At 44.3% G+C, this 27,638-nt stretch overlaps 1 protein-coding gene across 2 annotated transcripts in view; it reads left to right on the top strand.

Moving 5' to 3' along the window:
• lrrc1 (leucine rich repeat containing 1) overlaps nt 1–24,620 on the top strand; it is a 179,536-nt gene extending 154,916 nt beyond the window's left edge. The window contains exons 13-15 of one of the 2 annotated variants that reach the window (XM_052024396.1): nt 5,232–5,404; nt 16,859–16,995; nt 23,087–24,620. In XM_052024396.1, coding sequence (XP_051880356.1) covers nt 5,232–5,404; nt 16,859–16,995; nt 23,087–23,245 — 469 coding nt within the window. In that variant the 3' untranslated portion in view covers nt 23,246–24,620. Of the gene's footprint in view, nt 1–5,231; nt 5,405–16,855; nt 16,996–23,086 lie in introns of both variants that reach the window. The other variant, XM_052024395.1, reaches the window with a different exon arrangement.
• The last annotated feature ends 3,018 nt before the right edge of the window (nt 24,621–27,638 follow it).

Below are 27,638 nucleotides of genomic sequence, written 5' to 3' on the forward strand. Positions count from 1 at the left end.
CATATTTGAAATAGAGTTAATTAAGATGGTGGAGAATTAAAATAAACATTTCGATGGAAGGGATTTGTGGCCTGGATTTTTGATTAGGGGTCAAGGCCATTGCTGATCTTAAAGAAACCTGCCTAAAGTTTTTGATTGTGATCGTGATATCCCCCTTTTCTGATGTGTTTTTGGGGTCCACTGTGGTGTTTAGTGAAGTCATCCTTGAGGCTGAACAGCCAATCAAATTGACCAATTCCCTTGGCAAAAGCTCCAACTTGATTTAAATTTTAAACATTTTACAGAAAACAAAATAAAGAATGGGATGTATGTCTTTTGGCTTTGACATTATCCCAGTATAATCACTATGTTTGTGTAAACAGTATTTTTTTGACTGGAGACAGAAGAGGAGAATAAAAGGACTGCTGGAGGAACTCAGCAGGTCAGGGAGCATCTGTGGAGGGAAATGGACAGTTTTGGATCTGGCCTGAGTCATAGAGTAACACAGCAAGGAAACAGACCCTTCGGCCCGACTGGTCCATGCCGACCACAGCATCCTCCCCACTAATCCCAGTTGCCCGCGTTTGGCCCATAACCCAACATGTACCTATCCAAATACCTCGCACGGTAGTGTCGCGGTTAGCGTAACGCTATTACAGCACCAGCAACCCAGGTTCAATTCCCGCTGCAGTCTGTAAGGAATTTGTACGTTCCACCTCGTGTCTGCGTGGGTTTCCTCCGGGTGCTCCGGTTTCCTCCCACATTCCAAAGACATACGGGTTAGGAAGTTGTGGGCATGCTATGTCGGCGCCGGAAGCGTGGCGACACTTGTGGGCTGCCCCCAGCACATTCTCAACAATGCAAAAAGATGCATTTCACTGCGTGTTTCGATGTACATGTGACTAATAAATAAATACCTTATCTTAAATGTTGCATTTGTACCCGCCTCAACCATTTCCTCTGGCAGCTCATTCCAGGTACTTATTACCCTTTGTGTAAAGAAGTTACCTCTCGGGTCTCCTAAATCTCTTCCCTCTTATCGTGTATCGAAATGTCGACTGTCCATTTCTCTCCACAGATGCTGCCTGACTCCCTGAGTTCCTTCAGCAGTTTGTTTCTTGCTCCATTACTTGTTTGACTTTTTTTAAAATGTTAAGATTGCAAAGGTTTTGATAGAATGACAATCCATGCATATGAAAGCAGCATTTTCAGTCTGAGATGTTGTTCAGCAGTAAATATGTCTTAACATGATGGTTAAATGAAGTGCAAGTTGTATTTTCAATGACTCAAATATGAGTCAACAAATCAAATATTTTTGATAAATGTTCGAGTGAAAAAGTTGCATGGAGAGTTGAAGACAATGTCAAGCTACTGATTCTCTGCCAATTGTGTCTGCAAAAGCTACATTGGAAGGAGAATATCATCGGCAACACCTCTGTGCTTCTGAGTTTAATCACACTTTCCCACTTGGCAGTAGTTACTGTGCATTTTATACTGTAATATCTAGGAAATCTGTCAGCTTTGCTGTCATTATAACTGCAGATACTTAGTCATGAATTTAGTTAATTTAGCAAAGTATTGGTTTTGTTTTATTATTGTCACTTGTACCGAGGTACAGTGAAAAACTTGTCTTGCAAACCGATGGTAGAGGTCCATTCATTACACAGTGCAGTTACATTGAGTCCGTACAGACTGCATTGATGTAGTACAGGTAAAAACAATAACAGAATGCAGAGTAAAGTGTCACAGCTACAGAGAAAGTGCAGTGCAGGTAGACAATAAACTGGAAGGTCACAAGTTAGATCATGAGGTCAGAGTCCATCTCATCGTATAAGAGAACCGTGCAATAGTCTTATCACAGTGGGGTAGAAGCTATCCTTAAGTCTGGTGGTACGTGCCCCCAGGCTCCTGTATCTTCTACCCGATGGGAGAGGAGAGAAGAGAGAATGACACGGGTGGGTGGGGTCTTTGATTATGCTGGCTGCTTCACCAAGACAGCGAGAGGTAAAGACAGAGTCCATGGAGGGGAGGCTGGTTTCTATGGTGCACTGGGCTGTGTCCACGTTTCTCTGCAGTTTCTTGCGGTCCTGGGCAGAGCAGTTGCTGTACCAAGCCGTACGCAACTAAGTAGGGAACACATTGCTTTAAATGTAATATTTAAATTAGTGAAGAGGTTTCAGAGTGCATTTTTGTGATGCTATAATTTCCAAAGCAAATACTGTTATTTACAAAAATCACAAAGTGGCAGATGCTGGAAATCTGAAATAAAAAGAAAAAATGTTGGGAACACTCATGTCAAGCAGTATCTGTGGAAGGTGAAACAAGAGTTAACGTTTCAGGTCAAAGACTATCAGAAAGGTATTTGTTGGTTCTGACAAATGGTCTCTTCGATCTGAAGCAAAAACTATTTCTCTCCACAGATGCTGCCTGACCTGCTGAGTATCTCCAGCATTTGCTGCTCTTATTACTGTTTGTTTACGGTCCAATCATTAGCTGTAGAATATTGCTGTATTGCTGAGGACCTAGCATGAGGTTACACCAAATCCTCTGTCAGCACACCTCCCTTTACTCCGTGAAGATTTCAATGACAACACAAAGTGCAGAGACAGACTTCACCTTATATAGAGGGAGCTGGAGCACCAGTTCATTTCCATCCTTTATCTGCATTATAAAGAACTTGTAGAAATTCTTTCCTTAAAATGCTGGAATTTCCCCGAGTGTTCTGGTTGTGTATCCACTTGCAACGCAGCTGATGGGAGATCCTAGGGATCATCTAGATTGTAAACAGTTTCGGTTCCTTTGAATTGAGGTTCTGAACCCATCTAGCTGGCTCCCCACCAGAAAAGGAACAACTGTTCAGAAACAAGAGGGTGCTACAACTTGACATCTACCGCCAATAAGTATGGACAGTGTGGGACATTTTGCTGGTCTGGCTGTTAACATGGCTAAGAATCCAAATCAGATTTATTATCACTGACTTAGATGACGTGAAATTTGATGTTTTGCGGCAGCAGTACAGTGGAAAGACGTAATATTACTATAAATTACAAAAATAAATAAATAGTGCAAGAAAAAAGGAATAATGAGATAGTGTTCCTGGATCGTTTAGGAATCTGATGGTGGAAGGGAAGAAGCTGTTCCTGAATCATTGAGTGTGGGTCTTCAGGCTCCTGTACCTCCTCCCTGATGGTAGTAACGAGAAGAGGGCATGTCCCGGGTGGTGAGGGTCCGTAGTGATGGATGCTGCCTTCTTGAGGCACCACCTCTTGAAGATGTCCTTGACAGTGGGGAGGATTGTGCCCGTGATGGAGCTGGCTGAGTCTACAACCCTCTGCAGCCTCTTTCGATCCTGCACATTGGAGCCTCCTTACCAGGCGGTGATGCAACCAGTCAGAATGCTCTCCACCATACATCTGAAGAAATTTGTCAGAGCCTTCGGTGACATACCGAGTCTCCTTGAACTGCTAATGATGTAGAGTCACTGGCATCCCTTCTTTGTGATTGTATCAATGTGTTCAATGGACAATCCTTGAACTAGGGAAATGCTAAGGCATGGGTCCTTAATTCTGCACATGTTTCTGCACTTTTCAATATTTGATCCTTCGCTGGACAAGCAGATCACAGAGTTGCATGGCGTAACTGCAGTCCCTCTCTAACTTCCGTGTGAATATTACCTGCCCTGCTTTCAATTTGCTGAGCGCAGACTGATTCATTACGAGTATACAATCACTTCAAGGACAACTTCATTACCTGCAGTCGATTAAAAAATATCTTGCATGCTTCATTGAATTTGATATCTTTTTTTCTAAATAAAGGAAAGTGAAATCAGTGATTATCAGGTCAACATTTGCAAAAACATTGCAAAGTCAAAACTACTTCTGAGTGGTCGCGACAGATTTAAAATGTGTAATTTAAATGCGACAAGCAGCATTTAAAAATTATGCTTAGGAATGCAGGTACCTGATCAACCTATTCCTCCCAGAATCACGTTCTTATCGCAGTCTGTGTTGTCTGAGCAGATCTCAGTTATGACAGCTTTGGAGAAGAGACAGATTGGCCTTGATTCTTAGCCACTGATGATATTCAATATAATTGTCCACCCCTCCAGATGTGATGCCTCCTATTGTCAAATAGCCTTCTACCATTCACCATCGTAAGTCTATGGTTTTGGGAGTGAAGCAATAAGTGGTTCTTTTTACTTGTGTAATTAATTAGTCCTTTCAGGATATGAGGGAGAAATTGGTGGGTTTTATTGGTGGAACTGGCTTTGTACTGTGTATAGTTCTTGATGCCTCATCTGTGGTGTTGAGTGTTTATAATTGTGATTTAGTTTATATGAAGTTCTGACTGTTGATTTAAAGAAGGGGAAGTTGTGGGTTTGTAGAGCCACTGGTTTTTCACTGTTGGTCCACGTGTTACACCATTGATTATTTTCTACTACACTGCTTCAGCATAAACTTTAAAATTCAAAAAGAAAAGAATCTCTCTAGTAAATTTTGAGTTTTGGCTTGTGATGGAGACCGCTGAAATGTCTTTTCTTTCCACAATGTACTGTTCAGCAGTAAAGCAATAGAAATCTGAGGTACTGGCAAAGTGACATTGCAGCCATTCTCTGTAATACCACGCGACTGTGGCTTAGAGATTCTGAGCTCACAATTTTTAACTTTACCTTGTTTTGTCACAAGCCATCTCTGCTTTTATTCCCCGACCTCATACTGGAAGATTACACTTTTTGCATTCCCTTGAAATATTCCTAACGTTATGAATTTTGTACATGGGGAATGAAAGTATGAAGGAGAAATAATTCTTGAAGCAATTCTTGGGCGGCGCGGTGGCGCAGCGGTTAGAGCTGCTTCCTTACAGCGGCAGAGGCCCGGGTTCGATCCCAACCTCGGGCGCTGTCTGTGTGGAGTCGGCACGTTCTCCCTATGATTGCGTGCCTCCCACGTCCCGAAGACGTGCAGGTCAGTGGGTTAATTGGCTGCTGTAAATTGCCCCAAGTGTGTAGGTGAGGGGTAGAATCTGGGGGCAGTTGATGGGAATGTGGGGAGAGTGAAAAATAGGGTGAGTGCAGGATTGGTGTAAATGGGTGATCGATGATCAGCATGTACTCGATGGGCTGAAGGGCCTGTTTCTGTATTGTGCATCTCAATGACTCTAAAAGATGTTTACGTTGCCGACATGATTCTCTTCAGCAAGTGTGTTGCCAAGGCCTTTAACAAGAGTTTCCCGTTCCCTCTTGTTCTCTGCAGGTTGACGTACTTGCCGCTGTCATTGATCACTTTGAAACTGAAGGCCCTTTGGTTATCTGAAAACCAGTCCCAGCCGCTGCTAACTTTCCAGACCGAGATTGATGCAGGGACAAGAGAGAAGGTTTTGACGTGTGTTTTGCTTCCTCAGCTGCCTCCTGAACATAACAACCACGGTATTGTATCAGCCAAAGTTAAAACCTTGTAACCAATAAGGAAAGGATAGAAGGTCACAGGGCTTGTTGATGACAATTCCAGAAATTTTTCCAAAGATTGATTTGTTTCTTATTTAAATCTGGCGTACATCCAGTGTGGAGTATAGTCCTTTCATTTGTTCATGTACATAGTCCTTCATTTCCTCTTGGTATTAGTATTTTTTATTATTGTCACTTGTACTGAGGTACAGTGAAAAACCTGTCTTGCATACTGATCGTACAGGTCAATTCATTACACAGTGCAGTTACATTGAGTTAGTACAGAGTCCATTGATGTAGTACAGGTAAAAACAATAACAGTACAGAGTAAAGTGTCGCAGCTACAGAGAAAGTGCAGTGCAATAAGGTGCAAGGTCACAACAAGGTAGATCGTGAGGTCAGAGTCCATCTCATTGTATAAGGGAACCTTTCAATAGCCTTATCTCTTACAGTGAAATGAGCACCAACATCCACTTTTCTGACTGTCTGAGCTTTGTTTGTGACCTTATTGAAAAATATCCTTCAGATTGAATCAGTACAATGGCAGAAGAACAAGGACTATATTGCACATCTGCATTTTTTTCTTACAGAATCACAAAAGGAGACCATTTGGCCCATGAAGTCTATGCTGGCTCGATTGCAAGAGCAATACAGTTAGTTCCATGCCTCCCTCAGCCTCCCCATTCTTTCCGCACAGCCTTGTAAATTCTTTCCTTCATCCAGCCCTCTTCCTTGGGCTTCAATTGAATCTGACTAGTGTATCCCAGACCCTGACTTCTTGCTGCAGGAAAAAGTCATGTCATGATCAGTTATATAGTCACACAGCATGGAAACAGGCCCTTCAGCCCAACTGGTTCATTTCGACCAAGATACCCATCCAAGCTAGTCCCATTTGCCCGCTTTTGGCCCATATCCCTCTAAACCCTGCTTATCCATGTAGCTTTTGGATGTTGTTAATGTACCTGCCTCAACCACTTCCTCTGGCAGCTCATTCAGTATCTGACCACCTTCTGGGTGAGAAGGTTGCCTCTCAGGTTCCTGTTAAATCTCTCCCTTCTCACCTTAAATCTATGCCCTTTAGTTCTTGATTCCCTAACACTGGGAAAAAGACTGTGCAAAATCACCTTATCTATGTTCCTCATGATTTCATACACCTCTATAAGATCAGCCCTCACTCTCCTATGCTCCAATGAATAAAGTTGTAACCTGCTCAACCTCTCTCCATAACTCAGTCCCGGCAACATCCTCGTAAATCTCCTCTGCACTCTTTCCAGCTTAATGGCATCTTTCCTATAGCAGGGTGACCAAAACTGAGCACAATATTCCAAATGCGGCCTCACCAATGTCTTGTCCAACTGCAACATAACATCCCAGCTTCTATACTCAATGCCCTCACTAATGAAGGCCAGCATGCCAAAAGCCTTCTTCACCACCGTGTCTACCTGTGACCACACTTTCAGGGAACCATGTACTTGTACTCCAAGGTCCCACTGTTCTACAACACTCCCCAGGGCCCTACCGTTCACTGTGAAAGTCCTACCCTCATTTGTCTTCCCAAAATCCAACACCTCACACTTATCTGAATTAAACTCCGTTTGCCATTCCTTGGCCCACTTACCCAGCTGATCAAGATCCCCCTGTAAATCCTGATAACCATCTTCACTGCCAACGATACCACCTATTTTAGTGCCATCTGCAAACTTACCAACTGTGCCTTGTACATTCTCATCCAAGTCATTGATATAGATGACAACTAGCAATGGGCCCAGCACTGACCCCAGGGGAACACTATTCATGGGCCTCCAGTTCGAAAAACAGTCCGAAAAGTTCTTTTGACAATCTGTGTATTCTTCATTCTATGTGGCCTAGTTCTTCAACGCTCTGCTGATGGGAGCAGTTTCAACACTCAACGATTCAGGAACAGCTTCTTCCCCTCCGCCATCAGATTTTTGAACGGTCCATGAACACTACCTCATTATTCCTCTTTTGCACTATTTATTTATTTTTGTAACATAGAACAATACAGCACAGTACAGGCCCTTCGGCCCACGATGTTGTGCCGACATTTTATCCTGCTCTAAGATCTATCTAACCCTTCCCTCCCACATAGCCCTCCATTTCTCTATCATTCATGTGTCTATCTAAGAGTCTCTTAAATGTCCCTAATGTATCTGCCCCCACAACCTCTGCCGGCAGTGCGTTCCACGCACCCACCACTCTCTGTGTAAAAAACATACCTCTGATATCCCCCTTATACCTTCCTCCAATCACCTTAAAATTATGGCCCCTTGTGTTAGCCATTGTCACCCTGGGAAAAAGTCTCTGACTGTCCACTCGATCTATGCCTTTTATCATCTTATACACCTCTATCAAGTCACCTCTTGTCCTCCTTCTCTCCAAAGAGAAAAGCCCGAGCTCGCTCAACCTATCCTCATAAGACTTATAGTAATTTTTATGTCTTGCACTATTCTGCTGGCACAAAAGAACAAATCTTATGACATATGTCAGTGATAATAAAGCTGATTTCTCTCTGTCAGCCCTCTGTATCCTCTTGCAACCTTTTCTGTTCCAAGGAAAGCAGCTTCCCACTCTATTCACATAACTAAAGTTCATCATCCTTGGAATCATGTAAATCTCTTCTGCACACTCTCCAAAGCCATTAGATCTTTCCTAAAGTTTGACACCCTGAACTGAACATGATATTCCTGTTGTGGCTTAACCAGTGTTTTAAAAAGATTCATCATGACTTCCTGGCTCCTGTGCTCTTTGTCTCTATGAAGTCCATGCTTTTTTTTAAACTGCTTTCTCAACCTGCCTTGCCACTTTCAACACACTGTGCATATATACCCCGAGACCTCTCCGTTCTTGTATCCCATTTAGAATTGTTGTCTGTAGTATATATTGCCTCTTTTAATTCTTTCCAGCGGTTTTTCTTCCTGGGCATTCAGTTTCATCTGCCAGCTCCCTGCTGATTCCATCAAACTGTCTCCTAATTCCTTGAATTCTGTTACTGTCCTCACAGTTCATCAGACCCCCAAGTTTTGTACCATTTGCAAATCGTATCTGTTTAGCCAAGTCCAAATTAAATCGGTTAATTATTATCACATGTACTGAGATACAGCGAAAAACTTGTCTTGCATACCTTTCGTTCAGATCAATTCGTTATGCAGTACATTGAGGTAGTACAAATCTATCTCAAGAGAAGCAGTGTTTCTGGTACCACCCCCTCGCTACGCTCTGTAGACACTTCCCTCCAGTCTAAGTAACAGCCTTTCACTGACGTTCTTTGTCTGCTGTTACCTAGCCTATTTCCTCTGTTGCCTTTGATCTTGATGAGGTGCCCATTATGTGACACTTTGGGGCATTGGCTGAATATGGAGTATGCTTGTACATTCCCGCTCCCTCCTGCACACCCACCTTCCTGGTCCTCCTCTTGGCCTCTGTTTCTATCCCCCCCACCCACACCTGCAATGGGATATGGAACAGGGATGATCCCTGCAAGCTAAAATGCAGGTTACCTTTTATGCTTTTGGGTGCAGTTTAGAATGGGGTGATGCAATAACGTACGTACATCAGTCCTGATGCAGGGTTTCAACCCAAAACATCGACCATTCCTCTCCCCCCACAGATGCTGCTCGACCCACTGAGTTCGTCCAGCAGGTGGTCTGTTGTTCCAGATTCCAACATCTGCAGCCTCTTGTGTCTCCTAAGTAAATCAGGCTGTGGAAAAGATAGGAAATATCTTCCCTCCATATTTTCTTGCAGGGGCAGAGTTAGTGCTAGTTAAATGTAGTTTTATTGACTGTCTTTCTACAAGTAAATCACTACTGGTGCATGAGTGCTGGTCACTGGGTCGGTATTAAGTGTCTCTCCAATCCTATTTAAACCTATTCCTCCTTAGCTAAGGTAAATAGCTTCTTCCTACTTATGTTAACTAGTGCCTCATTTTTATACACTGTGATTAAATCTCTTATCAGCTGCCCTCAATGTTTGGAGAATTGCTGGTGTGGGCATGTTTGAAATACTGAATAGTCAGTTCTCATCAGAAACTGGTCCTGTTGTTGTAGCATTGACTTGCACTAGGAATAATTAGGCTCTAGTGACACACTTTCTGATGTGTCGTGTATACTCCACTTATAGCATTGACTACTGATGTTTCCCAGAAGAATATATAAAGCAGATCCTTCTCCCTCCAAATGATGTGTTGGTCCTCTCCAGTGTATCTCCTGGATAGCTTCCTCAGAGAACACTCCCCTTATCCTTGCATGCCAGGTTTGGGATTTTGTGAATCAATTACGACTTACTTTTGCGGAGACAACTTGATCTCAACAACAGCACTTGCTGAAAGTATCACGAAGCTAGCCTGAAGTTTGATAATCATTGATCGGAAATTAAATAAGCTAATCTTTTTTGTTCCTTGGCTCTGTCCGCCGCAACAGCCAGGACCTCTCGGTGGCCACCCACTGCAATTCCACATCCCACTCCCACACTGACATGTCTATCCACGGCCTCCTCTACTGCCAGGTTGAGGCCAGGCACAGGTTGGAGGAACAACACCTCATATTCCACCTTGGTAGTCTCCAACCTGACGGCCTCAACGTCGATTTGTCTCACTTCCGGTAACCCCTCCCCTTCTTTTTCTCTCTCTCCCCCCCCCCACTACCACTCCTTTGTCTTCCCTTATTCCTGTGGCTCCCTTCCCCCACCTTGATGACCTGCCCATCTCCTCTCCTCCCCTCCCCCATCCTTTATTCCATGGTCCACTGCCTTGTCCTACCAGATTCCTTCTTCTTCAGCTCTTCGACTCTTCTACCCGTCACCTCTCAGCTTATTTCATCTTCCCCCCCTCCCCCACCCACCTACCTTCCCCCTCTCACCTGGACTCACCTGTCCCCTGCCTGCGTGTGCTCCTCCCCCTCCCCCCACCTTCTTATTCTGGCTTCTGCCCTCTTCCTTTCCAGTCCTGATGAAGGGTCTTGGCCCAAAACGTCGACTGTTTATTTCCCTCCATGGAAGCTGCCTGACCTGCTGAGTTCCTCCAGCACTTTTTGTGTGTTGCTCCAGATTCCAGCATCTGCGGAATTTGTTGTGTCTCCTTTTTGTTCCTGACCCATCAATCTCTTCCCTTGGGTTTAATTTATGAGCTGGGTACATGGTCCCCCAATCTGTAAATATAATTCAGTGAGGTCAATATCATGAATATTTTAATAAGTCTCTCAAAGTGCATGACTCATAGGCTGAAAATTTAATTGTTGCGCAGTGGATATCAACTGATAAATCAACTCTTGCAGCTTGAGTCCATATGGTGGCTGCACAGTTTGCTTCATACTTTAAGCAGTGACAGGAAGAATAAATCAATTCTATGCAAGTGGCCAAAAAATAACATTTCTGAGACATAATAAAATTAATGACTTTTGGGAGTTTCGATTTATTCCCTTTTTAGAAAATATAAACATTTTCATTTCTGCGTGGTATAACATTTTTTTCAAGTCCCATTTGTGCATTATTTTTCCATGCTTTGTTTTTGAAGTCCGAATAGTGCACATTTTTCTCTCTGGTTCTAATTTTGTTTCAAGAATTATTTCTCCTTCGTGCTTTTTAAAACCCTATTTTGTGGCAATTTAAGTACATTTATAATCCCTATTCTCATCACTTTACAAAATTCACTGTACACTTGTCCCTGCCCTGATTTCATTCAGAGAAACATAGAAAACCTACAGCACAATTCAGGCCCTTCGGCCCACAAAGCTGTGCTGAACATGTCCCTACCTTAGAAATTACTAGGCTTACCCATAGCCCTCTATTTTTCTCAGCTCCATGTACCTATCCAACAGTCTCTTAAAAGACCCTATCGTATCCGCCTCCACCACCGTTGCCGGCAGCCCATTCCACGCACTCACCACTCTCTGAGTAAAAAAACTTACCCCTGACACCTCCTCTGTACCTACTCCCCAGCACCTTAAACCTATGTCCTCTTGTGGCCACCATTTCAGCCCTGGGAAAAAGCCTCTGACTATCCACACGATCAATGCCTCTCATCATCTTGTGCACCTCTATCAGGTCCCCCCTCATCCTCTGTCGCTCCAAGGAGATAAGGCCGAGTTCCCTCAACCTGTTTTCATAAGGCATGCTCCGCATCCCAGGCAGCATCCTTGTAAATCTCCTCTGCACCCTTTCTATGGCTTCCACATCCTTCCTGTAGTGAGGCAACCAGAACTGAGCACAGTGCTCCAAGTGGGGTCTGACCAGGGTCCTATATAGCTGCAACATTACCTCTTGACTCCTAAATTCAATTCCACGATTGATGAAGGACAATACACCATATGCTTTCTTAACCACAGAGTCAACCTGTGCAGCTGGTTTGAGCATGCTATGGACTCTGACCCCAAGATCCCTCTGATCCTCCACACTGCAAGAGTCCTACCATTAATACTGTACTCTGCCATCATATTTGACCTACCAAAATGAACCACTTCACCCTTATCTGGGTTGAACTCCATCTGCCACTTCTCAGCCCAGCTTTGCATCTTATCTGTGTCCCTCTGTAACCTCTGACAGCCCTCCACACTATCCACAACACCCCCAACCTTTGTGTCATCAGCAAACTTACTAACCCACCCCTCCACTTCCTCATCCAGGTCGCTCATAAAAATCACAAAGAGTAAGGGACCCAGTACAGATCCCTGAGGTACACCACTGGTCACTGACCTCCATGCTGAATACGACCCATCAACAACCACTCTTTGCCTTCTGTGGGCAAGCCAGTTCTGGATCCACAAAGCAATGTCTCCTTGGATCCCATGCCTCTAACATGTCCCTACCTTAGAAATTACTAGGCTTACCCATAGCCCTCTATTTTTCTCAGCTCCATGTACCTATACAACAGTCTCTTAAAAGACCCTATGGTATCCGCCTCCACCACCGTTGCCGGCAGCCCATTCCACGCACTCACCACTCTCTGAGTAAAAAAAAATGGTTGCCACAGAGGACATAGGTTTAAGGTGCTGGGAAGTAGGTATAGAGGAGATGTCAGGGGTAACCCTGTCTTTAACTTTTCTCTTCCCACTCTAATTATTAAGGCTTGATATAAAGCAACTCACAAAGGTGCTGGAGAAACTCAGCGGGTCAGGCAACAAATGGACAGTTGACCTTATAATTTTCTTTCTGTACTTTCAGGACCCATTGTGCACATACGCTTTTCTTGATCACTCCTAAAGTTACATGCTCTTTGTAAAATTAACACTCCAATACCCCTGTGCACTTTTTAATGTCGGTTCCCTTCTTGTTGAGTATTCTTTAGTAGTCAGGTATTGGCATTCTCTATCCTGAGTGTATGTTGTACCAGTTGGACGTTTGTGTCGGTGAGATTCAAAGAGTCATAGAATATTGGTATTGGTATTGGTTTATTATTGTCACTTGTACCGAGGTGCAGTGAAAAGCTTGTCTTTCAAACTGATAGTACAGGTCAATTCATTACACAGTGCAGTTACATTGAGTTAGTACAGAGTGCATTGATGTAGTACAGGTAAAAACAATAACAGTACAGAGTAAAGTGTCACAGCTACAGAGAAAGTGCAGTGCAATAAGGTGCAAGGTCACAACAAGGTAGATCGTGAGGTCAGAGTCCATCTCATTGTATAAGGGAAGTGTTCAATAGTCTTATCACAGTGGGGTAGAAGCTGTCCTTAAGTCTGGTGGTACGTGCCCTCAGGCTCCTGTATCTTCTACCCGATGGAAGAGGAGAGAAGAGAGAATGTCCCAGGTGGGTGGGGTCTTTGATTATGCTGGCTGCTTCACAAAGACAATGAGAGGGAAAGACAGAGTCCAAGGAGGGGAGGCTGGTGTCCGTAATGCGCTGGGCTGTGTCTACAACTCTCTGCAGTTTCTTGTGGTCCTGGGCAGAGCAGTTGCCGTACCAAGCCATGATACATTCAGATAGGATGATATCTATGGTGCATCTTTAAAAGTTGGTGAGAGTCAAAGGGGACAAACCAAATTTCTTTTTGCCGTGGCATCTACGTGATTTGACTAGGACAGGCTGTTGGTGATGTTCACTCCTAGAAACTTGAAGCTCTCAACCATCTCGACCTCAGCACCATTGATGTAGACAGGTGCATGTACACTGCCCACTTTCCTGAAGTCAATGACCAGTTCTTTAGTTTTGTTGACATTGAGGGAAAGGTTGTTGTCATGACACCATTCCACTAAGCTCTTTATCTCCTTCCTGTGCTTCGACTCATCGCTGTTTGAGATACGGCCTACAACTGTGGTATCACTTGCAAACTTGTAGATGGAGTTAGAGCAGAATCTGGCCACACAGTCATGAGTGTACAGGGAGTAGAGTAGAGGGCTGAGGATGCAGCCCTGTGGGGCACCAGTGTTGAGAATAATCGTGCTGGAGGTATTGCTGCCTATCCTCACTGATTGCAGTCTGTTTGTTAGAAAGTCAAGGATCCAGCTACAGAGGGAGGTGTTGAGTCCTAGGTCTCAGAGTTTGGTGACAAGCTTATTTGGGATTATTGTATTGAAGGCAGAGCTGTAGTCAATAAACAATAGTCTAACGTAGGTGTCTTTACTGTCCAGATGCTCCAGAGCTGAGTGTAGAGCCAGGGAGATGGCATCCGCTGTAGACCTGTTTCACCGATAAGCGAATTACAATGGGTCCAGGTTGCCTGGTAGGCTAGAGTTGATGTGTGCCATGACCAACCTCTCAAAGCACAGTATATATGGAACAGTACAGCACAGTACGGGCCCTCGATGTTGTGCTGACCTATATAAACCTACTCCATGATCAATCTAACCTTTCCCTCCTACACAGCCCATAACCCTCCATTTTTCTTACGTCCATCTGCCTATCTAAGAGTCTTTTAAATGTCCCTATTGTATCAGCCTCTACCATCACCCCTGGCAGTGCATTCCAGGCACCCACCACCCTCTGTGTAAAGTCCCTACCTCTGACATCTCCCCTAAACTTTCCTCCTCTCACCTTAAACGGATGTCCTCTGGTATTGGCCATTGCCACCCTGGGGAAAAGGTACTGGCTGTCCACTCTATCTGTGCCCCTCATAACCTTATACACCTCTATCAAGTCACCTCTCATCCTGCGTCGCTCCAAAGAGAAAAGCCATAGAACATAGAACACTACAGCACAGTACAGACCCTTCGGTCCACAATGTTGTGCCGACATTATATCCTGCTCTAACATCTACCTAACCCTTCCCTCCCACATAGCCCCCCCCCCCATTTCTCTATGTGTCTATCTAAGAGTCTCTTAAATGTCCCTAATGTATCTGCCCCCACAACCTCTGCCGGCAGTGCGTTCCATGCACCCACCACTCTCTGTGTAAAAAACTTACCCCTGACATCCCCCTTATACCTTCCTCCAGCCACCTTAAAATTATGTCCCCTCGTGTTACCACTGACGCCCTGGGAAAAAGTCTGAGCAGGTCTGAGCAGAACTGAACACAATACTCCAAGTGTGGTCTAACCAGAGTTCTATAGATCTGCAACATTACCTCACGCCTCTTGAACTCAGTCGCCCAACTAATGAAGGCCAGCACACTGTACGCCTTCTTAACCACCCTATCAACTTGCGCAGCAACCTTGAGGGATCTATGGACTTGGACCCCAAGATCCCTCTCTTCCTCCACACTGCTAAGAATCCTGCCGTTAACCTTGTACTCTGCCTCCAAGTTCGTTCTCCCAAAGTGTATCACTTCACACTTCTCCGGATTGAGCTTCATCTGCCACTTTTCATCCAACTCTGCATCCTGTCTAATCAGGCAGGTGGGCAGAGGGGGTGGGGTGGCTCTGTTGGTTATAAATGAAATCAAATCGTAAGTAGTGACATAGGATCAGAAGATGTAGAATCCTTATGGGTAGAGTTAAGAAACTCCAAGGGTAAAACGACCCCGATGGGAATTATATACAGGCCTCCGAATAGTAGCCAGGATGTGGGGTACAAATTACAACAGGAGATAGAAAAGGCATGTAAAAAGGGCAATGTTACGGTGGTTATGGAGGATTTCAATATGCAGGTAGGTTGGGAAAATCAGGTTGACACTGGATTCCAAGAGAAGGAATTTGTAGAATGCCTACTAGGTGGCTTTTTAGAGCAGCTTGTGGTCGAGCCCACTAGGGAAAAGGCAATTCTGGATTTGGTGTTGTGCAATGAAGCAGATTTGATTAGGGAGCTTACAGTAAAGGAGCCCTTAGGAGGCAGTGATCATAATATGATGGAATTCACCCTGCAGCTTGAGAGGGAGAAACTAAAATCAGATGTATTGGTATTACGGTTGAGTAAAGTATTACGTACCAGCAGCAATGGAAACACAACGAGCTATGTCCAAGTGTTAGAAACTATTTTATTAATAACTACTTGTAATAGTAAGAAAAATGAAAACGTTAGATATTAAACATTAACCCTAAAACTAAACTCAAAGTATGTGTGTGTGGCAAATTCCCAAGCCCCAAGTCAAGGAATAGTTCTCAAAGTTCAGTTCAGCAAGTCATAAGGTAGAACCTGAGCAAAGGCTTTTGCAAAATCACCGTTGACTGAAGAGAAAATGTAGAGAGACTGTAGAGAGAAATTATGAAATCCACCTGTTCCACGATGGAACCCATACAACACCTCAATCTCCGATGATCTCCATTGCTTTGTTCCGAAGTATCTGCCACCCCAAAGGCATTCGATATGTGGCTGCCCACAGAAATACCTATTTTCCACTATAGGTTAACGACAGAGTGGAGTCTACAGATTGCTCCAAAAATTCACACATGGATTGTAGTGACAGTCACAGCTATTGTTCTTCATCCATCGATACAGAGACCATTAGTCCCTCTCTCTCTCTCTCTCTCTCTCCGACTCTCTGTGCAAAACAGCAAGCACGCTGTTATAATCTTGCTGTCTTGTAGATAACAGCACACACACACACAATTACTCTACTGTCCAGGTACCTTAAAGGGACATTCACCAAATAGCAACCTGGCTCATAACAAAAGGTAACTACAGAGGCATGAGAGAGGAGCTAGCAAAAGTTGATTGGAAGGGGACCCTAGCGGGGATGATGGTAGAGCAGCAGTGACAGGAGTTTCTGGGACTAATTTGGAAGATGCAGGATCATAATCTGTTTGGAAATCTATTATTACTTGTACAAATGGAGACTGCAGCAAATCAATTCTGAAAGAGAATATTCAGCAGCAACGTAACATTTGAGAGAAATTTAAATTTAATCATCCATTTTCTTATCATTGTCTACATAAAGAAAATGTGAAAAGAATACAGTATAAAATGTCCTTGAATATAGAATTGTCTCTTTTAAAAGTGCAGCTATTAATTTTAATAGGTGCAGTGGATGTTCATTTACATGTAAATGTTGTAAGCTTTTAAATGTTAATTTGTGGAGCTGTTTAACAGTGTTAAACTGGTTTTAGCAGATAATTTACCACGCTGTGCTGCTCTGGAGAGTTTGGTGAATGACGTCTCTGATGAAATGTGGAATGAACGTGCCATGAACCGAGTCAGTGCGATACGCTTCCTAGATGATCAGGACGAGGATGACGACGAAGAAAAGGTAATTTCTTTCTTCGCAGCTGCTGCCTGACCCGCTGAACATTTCAAACCCGTTCTGTTTTGTTCCCGGTTTCCAGCATCTGTAGAGATTTCTTCTGTGTGAGAATGCTCCAGAGGAGAGAAGGTTCGGACTCCAGCTCCCCAATGTAACACCAACCAGCCAACAAGAGTGGACAGCGTTGCTGTCCGAGTTGCCTTGTGCAATCGTACAGTGGTGGTGAGGCAGATAAGTTACCGGGTTAGTAATCCATGTACCAGCTTCTTCGAGACCCAAGTTCAAATCCCACATTGACAGCTGAGAACTTTGAACTTGGTTAAACATTTGGAATTTGATAAAACAGCTCGTCTTAGTAACGATAATCACAACAACTGCCTTCTTATGGCAAAAACCCAAGTTGTTCGATAATGTGCTTCAGGGGAGGAAATTGGCCAATGCGACTCTGGTTCCATTAACATGGCATATGCTTAAAATGATTCAACAAGCACCCCCTCAAGGGGCATTTAAGGAGGGGTAATAAATGCTGGTCTTGCCAGTGACTAAATAAATAAGCACCCCCAGCTCCCCCTCCCCCATCACCCATCTTCGTCCCCCTCCCCCTCCTGGTTCCATCCGCCCACGACACACACAGTTCACCCACAGACTTCCCACCCCCCCACCGCCATCTGGTTCTGGTCCCAACTGCCATACACCTCTCCCCTAATGGTTCCCATTCTCACCTCCTTAACAGAGTCCAGCACTGATAGCCCCTTGTGTTCCTGCTTCTCTCCGTCCAGCAGCCGTCTCCAACCTTCCCCCTCCCCTGTCTTTTCTCTGTCTCTCTGTCTGCCTCCATCTATCATTCACCTGCCGCTGTCTCACAACTCCACCCCTGCTCCCCTCTCCCCTACCTGCCCGTCATCTTTCACCCCTCCTCAGTCCACCAATCACCTTGGGCCCCCCCCCCCCCCCCCCCGTCTCACTGCACCCCCTCCCCTCTTCATACCGGCCATCTCCCCTCTCCCCTCTCAGTCCTGAAGCAACGTTGACATTTCCTTTTCCCCCCACAGATGCTGCTCGACCTGCTGAGTTCCTCCAGCAGATTGTTTGTTGCTGGAATAAATTAATTTTGAAAATCCAGTAAACCAGTTCTTGCTATTTTGTAATTATAACCCACTAAGCAAAAATTGATATCTCTGTTAGTTTGGTATACAATTGGTTTAAACATTTAGATGTACCGAGACAAGGACATAAATCGTAAACATTGGTGCATTGGGCCTGATAACTGAACAGAATATAAATGTGAAAGACGTTAATTTTTAACTGACCCCTCGCCAAATGTTAATTTTGGCGAGGGGTCAGTGAATTCAGTGACAGGCAGATGAGTTAACTTTTATTTAAGAAAGAAGTGTGTGTTCTGTCTAGCGTCTTGAAATCCAGCACAGCTCATGCCAGAGTGATTACAAATTACTTATTGTTCTACATCTGCTTGATCGACAGAACAAAGCTTGCAGTCAGTGAGTCAAACGTGTCAACGTCCTTAATACTAAAGAGTATTTTCAAGTCTGTGAAATTAAACATAGAACATAGAACAGTACAGCACAATACAGGCCCTTCGGCCCACAATGTTGTGCCGACCTTTAAACCTCGCCTAAGACTATCTAACCCCTTCCTCCCACATATCCCCCTATTTTAAATTCCTCCATATGCTTATCTAGTAATCTCTTGAATTTGACCAATGTACCTGCCTCCACCACTGCCCCAGGCGGCGCAATGCATGCTCCAGCCACTCTCTGGGTAAAAAATCCTTTTCCTGATATCTGCCTTGAACTTCCCACCCATTACTTTAAAGCCATGACCTCTTGTATTGAGCATTGGTGGCCTGGGGAACGGGCCCTGGCTGTCTACTCTATCTATTCCTCTTAATATTTTGTACACCTGTATCATGTCTCCCCTCATCCTCCTTCTCTCCAAAGAGTAAAGCCCTAGCTCCCTTAGTCTCTCCTCATAATGCATACTCTCTAAACCAGGCAGCATCCTGGTAAATCTCCTCTGCCCCCTTTCCAAAGCTTCCACATCCTTCCTATAATGAGGCGACCAGAACTGGACACAGTACTCTAAGTGTGGTCCAACCAGAGTTCTGTAAAGCTGCATCATTACCTCGCGGCTCTTCAACTCGATCCCACGACTTATGAATGCTAACATCCCATAAGCTTTCTCTGTGAGGCAACTTTCAGGGATCTGTGGATATGGACCACCAGATCCCTCTGCTCCTCCACACTACCAAGAATCCTGCCATTAAATGATTTAGAATTGCATCTGATGGAGTCACAGAGAAAAACAAAGCTGCAATTTTGTGATGTAGATTAACAGAATTACTGCCGCAGTGTGTATTTTCTATAATTTTCTATAATTGTTGGTGTTTTTGCTGTGTTGAAACAGGCCCTTTGGCCCACCGAGTCTGTGCTGACCATCAAGCACCCATCTGCACAGTTCCCACCCCAAACCCATTTTATTCTCCCCACATTCCCATCAAATCCACCCCCCCCCCCCCCCCCCCCCCCCCCCCCCCCCCCCCCCCCCCCCCCAGATTCTACCATTCACCTACACACTCGGCACACTTTACAGTGGCCAATTAACCCACCAACTTGCTAGAGTGGGAGGAAACCGGACCCACCCGGGGGAAACCCACTCGGTCACAGGGAGAATGTGCAAACTCCACACAGACAGCACCGGAGGTCGGGATCGAACCTGGGTCTCTGGGGGCTCTGAGGCGGCGGCCCTACCCGCTGCGCCACTGTGTTGCCCCTGCATCACTCTGCAACCGGCAGCAAAAATATTGCTTCTTGTGTGAGGTTAAGATCCTTTACAGCGTGTCTTCTGCATGGAATCCATGGCACCCTTGGGCAGTTTAAGCAATGGTTACTCTTCCGCTTAGCAGAAAAGTTCTCACTGAGATGAGCAAAGCGAAGATTATAAGTCACAACATTTTACAGCCATAGAGTTGCACAGCTCGGAAGAAGGTCCTTCAGCCCATACCTGTCCGTGCCGACCAAGATGTATCTTCAAGCTAATCCCATTTCCCAGCACTTGCCCCATTTCCCTCATCCTTACACCTGTCCACATACTTCTTCAAGGTATCTAATGTACCTGTCTCATATCTACCATCAACTGTGTTAAAAAAAAGTTGCCCCTCAGGTTCATATTAAACCTTTTACCTCTAACCTTAAAACTGTGTCCTCTAGTTTTCAATTCCCCAACCCTGGAAAAAAGACCGCTCACCCAATCTACAAAGAGTGCTGGAGGAACTCAGCGGGTCGGGCAGCATCCATGGCGGGAAATAAACAGTCGACACTTCGGGCCGAGACCCTTCATCAGGACTGGAAAGGAAGAGGGCAGAAGCCAGAATAAGAAGGTGGGGGGAGGGGGAGGAGCACACGCAGGCAGGGGACAGGTGAGTCCAGGTGAGAGGGGGAAGCTAGGTGGGTGGGGGAGGGGGAGAAGGTGTAATGAGCTGAGAGGTGACGGGTAGAAGAGGCAAAGAGCTGAAGAAGGAGGAATCCGGTAGGAGAGGGCAGTGGACCATGGAATAAAGGATGGAGGAGGGGACGAGAGGAGATGGGCAGGGGGAAGGGAGCCACAGGAATAAGGGAGGACAAAGGAGTGGGGGGGGGGGGGGGGGGGGGGCGGAGAAAAAGAAGGGGAGGGGTTACAGGAAGTTAGAGAAATCGATGTTGAGGCCATCAGGTTGGAGAATCCCAAGATGGAATATGAGGTGTTGTTCCTCCAACTAGTTCATCCAGCACTTTTTGTACCTCTATGGATGCTGCCTGACCTGCTGAGTTCCTCCAGCACTTGTTGTGTATTACTCCAGATTCCAGCATCTGCGGAATTTGTTGTGGCTCACCCTATCTATGCCCCTCGTGATCTTATATACCTCGATGAGATCACCCCTCATTCTCCTACACTCTAAGGAGTAAAGGCCCAGCCTGTCTCCCTCCAGTCCTGGCAACATCTCCTTCCAGTCCTGGCAATATCTTCATAAATCTCTTTTAAGATTTTAAGATATCTTTATTAGTCACATGTACATCGAAACACACAGTGTAATGCATCTTTTGCGTAGAGTGTTCTGGGGGCAGCCCGCAAGTGTCGCCATGCTTCTGGCACCAACATAGCATGCCCACAACTTCCTAACCCGTACGTCTTTGGAATGTGGGAGGAAACCGGAGCACCCGGAGGAAACCCACGCAGACACGGGGAGAACACACAAACTCTTTACAGACAGCAGCGGGAATTGGTCCCGGGTCACTGGCGCTGTAATAGCGTCACGCTAACCGCTACACTACCGTGCTCTTTCCTGCACTCTTTCGAATTTAATCACATCCTTCCTACAACAGGGCAACCAAAACTGAGCACAATACTCCAAATGTGGCCTCACCAACATCTTGTACAATCGCAACATATCCTCCCAACCTCTGTATTCAACGCCCTGACTGATATATTAAAGATGCTGAGTGATTGTGGGAAGTGAAAGTGGGATTGAGGAATAGTAAAAGACAAAGAAAAAGTAATAGTAATTTTTTTTTAACTGTGATAGAAGACATACAACAAAGTAAGAATTTGGTGATAGATTGTTCGATGGTAATTAAGTCGTTGTCATGCTGTTAAAAATTCACATGCACCTGCCCTAATTATTTTTGGTGCTGTCAACTTATGGCTAGGTCTCATATTCTTGCATCCTTTTATATATATCTTAATAAAGTCACTCAGTTTGTAAACAGGCCCTTCCTCCCATATGTCCATCAAGTAGCCATCTGTACTAATGCCATTTCCCAGCCCACAGCTTTCTCTGTCATGGCAGCCAAGTGCTCATCAACTTGTCATTAGCTAAATTGAAACAAGATGGACCACCATGGAAGTCCTAGCCAACTGGGAGGTGTTAGCTCAGCAGCAACAGTCCAACAATGGATGGTGTATACCAGTGAAGTATGAAAACAGTGATTCCCACTGAAGAAACATTCTGTTGGCCTGTGGCAGGTTCACACTGCTGCAGGGGATATCCTCTGCTGATGTTAACGGTGGAGAATGACTAAAAGGGATGAGGTATTAGAATTCTTAGATTTGTTAATAATGTGAATTTATTTGAAAATATGATTTTTTAAATATTAAAATGCTTTGGAATAGTATATCATTTGGAGAAATCCTTGTGGAGGAACTTCATTAGTAACATATATCAATGTACTGTATATCTTAGAAAATGACCGAGTTTTATTAACAAAAACAAAATGACTTTCTGATGGAAGTACATCTTTTGAAATGCATTAAATTTAAAAAACTATGAACAGCCACCTGTGGCAAATTGGTAAATTGGTTTATTATTGTCACATATACCGAGGTACAGTGAAAAACTTGTCTTGCATACCGATCGTCCAGATCAATTCATTACAACAGTGCATTGAGGTAATACAAGGTAAAACAATAACAGAATAAGGTGTTACAGTTGCAGAGAAAGTGCAGTGCAGGCAGACAATAAGGTGCAAGTTCATAAGGAGGTAGATTGTAAGGTCAAGAGTCAATCTTATAGTACTAGGGGGCCATTCAATAGTCTTATAACAGTGGGATAGAAGCTGTCCTTGAGCCTGGTGGTACGTGCTTTCAGGCTTTTGTATCTTCTGCCTGATGGGAGAGGGGAGAAGAGAGAATGTTCAGGGTGGATGGGGTCTTTGATTATGCTGGCTGCTTCACCAAGGCAGCGAGAAGTGTAGACAGACTCCATGGAGGGGAGGCTGGTTTCCATGATGTACTGGGCTGTGTCCACAACGCTCTGCAGTTTCTTGCGGCCATGGGCAGAGCAGTTGCCATACCAAGCCGTGATGCGTCCGGATAGGATGCTTTCTATGGTGACAATAAACATAGAACATAGAAAATAGAAAACCTACAGCACAATTTAGGCCCTTCGGCCCACAAAGCTGTGCCAAACATGTCCCTATCTTAGAAATTTTCTTCTTATTGCTTGATGACGATACAGTTGGATGTCCTTCAATGGGACCATGGAATTGTGGTAAGAGATTGTTAAGCACCTGTGCTGTTTACTTACTTTCTGCTTTCTCTCTAGGGTACTCTGCTACGGAGGGCCACTCCACACCCTGGGGAACTGAAAACCTTGAAAAAGACAGCGGAGAACTTGAGGAACGAGATGAATGCTGCTAAAGAACTGGACTCCAACAAGAATGAGGTCAATAATGCCACTCAAAGATTAACCACTTCTGTATAGAGTCTTACCTCAAGCTCTCACCTCGTGTGTTTCCCTGACTCTGTAAACAGTCATGTCAACCCATCCTTGGAACTGTTCCACTCTGTTCTTACACTGATCATTGTCTCCTCATGTCACCAAGGTTTAAACCAACTGCAACCTGGAAGAAAGTGCCTTGTTTCCCCACAGTGATTGCACCAATCAGTCCAAAAGCATTCTGCACAATTTAATCATGATTTTCCAAAAAAAATCATCTTTTTTTTTTATCTAGGTAGATGCACTACTGTATAGAATTTAGAAATTCTTGCATATAATTTTGTTATACACAGGGTGAATGCATTTTTTTTTAAAAAGTATATTTTTGGGGGTGTGTGGACCTGCTGAAAAATAATTGTACAGTTTTATGTGAAATTTGATACTTTTTATACAGTTTGGCAGCTTGGATTGTGTAAATTTTACATTTTGTGTATAGCGAGTTTAATAATGGTAATACAGGTTCATGAATATTGAGCTACAGTACACATTTTTAATAGCCGTAGAAATCAGTTCTTACTTTCCTGAATCACCCACATTCTGTCTTCAGTTACTTACTTGTGCCTTTTTACCCCAGCCCTCTCCTCCCTTTGTTATAAGATGAATCGCTCGTTACGATAAGGGCAATGCGCTCACCGGCTGGTCTTGTTAACGATAGGTACGGTGTTTTATTTTTCCGTAAGGGGATGGTACAGAGAAACACTACACGTGTTCAAACTTGCAGGCTTGTGTAACTTCTAAGCCACGACCTGCTGAATGAATGATATCTGCACCAAATATGGTGTGATTAACGCTTTATACGGTTACTTCTAATTAGTGTAACCCCTTCTATATGTTACTCTCATGCACTGTGTTTTCTTTCAACTGGAATTTTTCAACAGTTGTGAATGGTTTTGTAAGGCGTGAACCCTGTTTTGATTTTATTTTTCTCGTCACATATTGCACAAGAAAGTTTATGATTTGTCTTTACAATAAACGAAGGCTTTTTGCCGACCATTCTTAACCACTGACAAATAAAATTTGGCATTAGTCCTTCAAGGAAGAAGGTCACTTTCCAGTTTAATTTATTTTCAGCGGGAACTGGGAAATCTCACTGTTGTCAGGGTGACAGTTAGCTGTGGCCTCTGTTGAGGTAGACTCTGGACATAAAGCTTGAGTGGTTTCTGAACAGTGATTGTTATGGATCTCAGCCACTCCCTGCTACATTTTCATTTAACTAATTAAATTGCTTACTCTCTTTGTTGTTTTGTTAACTGTGGTCTTGAGTTTGGAATATGTGGAGGTGCCTGTTTAATACATTTGTTAGGTGTTAAAACAGTCAATAATATTTTTGGCTAATAAACATCAACTTTGTAAATATCTATGAAGGAAGCAAATGTTTTGAAATTAATTTTTCTAAGTCACCGTGTCACTTGGTGTGATTTGAAAAATTTACCTCAGATGTTCTGGAATCTCGACACGGTGAGTAGTACTTAATTTACTGTAAGTTACGGCTCTATTATATGTATGTAAACTTTGCATTTACCACACTGATCAGTGTTGCTGGGTTCTGCAGTTTGTCTTTGGAGAACATTTATTCTTTTGGTAGTTTTGATGGTTGCTTAATACAAAGTCAACTAATGCAAAACAATAGTTTATTGTCAATTGTGCTTATATATTCCAATAACATAGTTGTTGACTTTTGGTTAACTTTAACCAATATTTATGAAGTCCAGTCAAGAGAAAGGGTCTCGACCCGAAATGTCATCTCCATCTCCCTCCACAGCTGCTGCCTGACCCGCTGAGTTCCTCCAGCATTGTCGTGTGTTGCTCCAGATCCTAACATCTGCAGCCTCTTCTCTCTCCGCTTATGAAGTCCTGTTATTCCTTTGCTGGGGTTTTGCAAACTTTACAGCCTGTTCTTGCAAAGTAAGATACACATCCACACTTTACCTGCAGTGTTTAATTCAGAGCAAATGCACGAGCATATTGCTGCCAGTAGTACCAACCGTGATCACCAGGTCCCAAGTATTTGGTATTGGTATTGGAATTGGTTTATTATTGTCACTTGTACTGAGGTACAGTGAAAAACTTGTCTTGCATACCGATCGCAGAGATCAATTCATTACACAGTGCAGTTACATTGAATTAGTACAGAGTGCATTGAGGTAGTACAGGTAAAAACAATAACAGTACAGAGTAAAGTGTCACAGCTACAGAGAAAGTGCAGTGCAATAAGGTGCAAGGTCACAACAAAGGTGCCTCTCTACTCTATCCCTCTCTTCCATGTTTCGATGTACATGCATAAATAAATATCTACTGGGGATTTTCCATCTAGTGCTCAGAACCTTTTGCTTACCTGGACCTGTGATCAGTTCATCTCCAAATGACACCAGGCACAATCTGCTCACACTGCTTCCGGTGGAGACAGCGGCCTTGGAACGCCAGTGAATTCACACGAGCAGTGTCCAAGTAGCCTTTGTTGGCCAGGGATGAAGGGTCATTCATATTTCAGCCCTTTTCGTATAGGGAAGGGAATATCGAATCAAAAGTTGTTGAACCGTCTCTGGATTCCCAGGGTATCTACAGCAACCTTCGACACTATCCATAACACCACTAACCTTTGTATCATCAGCAAACTTACTAACCCACTGTCATTTAGTAGTACATCCATGGACTGTGGAGAAGAGCAGTGCAGTGCTGAAGATTACAACAGGATACTGATAGAATGCAGATCTGGGCTGAGAAGTGGCAGATGGAGTTCAACCCAGATAAGTGTGAAGTGATACACCTCGGGAGATCGAATTTGAAGGCAGATACAAGGTTAATGGCAGGATGCTTAGCAGTGTGAAGGAACAGAGGGATCTTGGGGTCCACATCCATAGATCCCTCAAGGTTGCTGCGCAAGTCGATAGGGTTGTTAAGAAGACATATGTTGTGTTGGCCTTCATTAGTTGGGGTATTGAGTTCAAGAGCCGTGAGGTGATGTTGCAGCTCTACAGAACTCTGGTTAGACCACACTTGGAGTATTGTGTTCAGTTCTAGTCGCCTCATTATAGGAAGGATGTGGAAGCTTTAGAGAGGGTGCAGAGGAGATTTACCAGGATGCTGCCTGGATTGGAGAGCAGGTCTTATGAGGATAGGTTGAGTGAGCTGGGGCTTTTCTCTTTGGAGAGGAGGAGGATGAGAGGTGACTTGATAGAGGTGTACAAGATGATAAGAGGCATAGATTGAGTGGACAGTCAGAGACTTTTTCCCAGGGCGACAATGGCTAACACGAGGGGATATAATTTTAAGGTGATTGGAGGAAGGTATAAGAGGGATGTCGGGGTAAGTTTTTTTACACAGAGAGTGGTGGTGTGTGGAACACACTGTCGGCAGAGGTTGTGGGGGCAGATACATTAGGGACATATAAGAGACTCTTAGATAGACACATGAATGATAGAGAAATGGAGGGCTATGTGAGAGGGAAGGGTTCGATAGATCTTAGAGCAGGATAAAATGTCGGTGCAACATTGTGGGCCGAAGGGCCTGTACTGTGCTGTAATGTTCTATGACAGCTAAAGGATGAGATAGAAGCCCTAGTGAGTTGGTCCTTATTAAATGCTTCCTGGTTAGGTCACACCCTTGACTGCCCAAAATTGTTGCCTCTGTTGGTATCCTGATGGTCACCCTTTTAACTCCACCCTCTCTAAGTGGGACACTGGGCAGCTTGTTGGAAATGTGACGCAGCATTGCGGCAAGAAAGATCGAAACCACTAATCTACTGAACCGATGGGAAAGTCATGTTGCCTTCAGAACCCAGGCATCCCCCCTGACCTCGGGAGCTGAGCTGCAGTGTGCGGAGGCCAATCTCCAACTCACCGTCGAGTCGTTCACTGTATCAAATGAGATGGTGGGTCTGGCATTCAACGTCCACACAACAAAGGTCCTCTGCCAAGCTGCCCCTGCAAGGTTACCCTGCCCTCCGACGATCAAAGCTCATTACGACACCTTGGAAGACGACAACCACTTCCCATTGGATCAGGAGTCACTTTGCAGTAAAGGCAGATGTTGAAAATGAATTTCATCATTGTCAGTACACCAGCAGAGCCCTTGCTCAACTGAGGAATAAGATCTTTGTCCTCAAAGCCAGCACAGAGCTTGTAGCTTACAGGCAGCAATGATCCCTGCCAATGTGTATGCTTCTAAGTTTTGGACTACCTACACCACAGGAGGGAAACCATCAGTGCTACCTCTGCAAAGTCTTCCAGATCTATTGACAAGGTCTCTGTCCTTTCCCAGGTCAACATCTTCGACATTGAGGCCCTAATTACAGCTGTCTTCCAGCTTCACTGATCCAGTGTTGCAGTTTGTAAACTCAAATCAAGGTAGGACTTTCACAGTCGGGCCCTGGCGAGTG

The sequence above is a fragment of the Pristis pectinata genome, chromosome 10 (genome assembly GCF_009764475.1).
Source record: "Pristis pectinata isolate sPriPec2 chromosome 10, sPriPec2.1.pri, whole genome shotgun sequence".
Lineage (NCBI taxonomy): Eukaryota > Metazoa > Chordata > Chondrichthyes > Rhinopristiformes > Pristidae > Pristis > Pristis pectinata.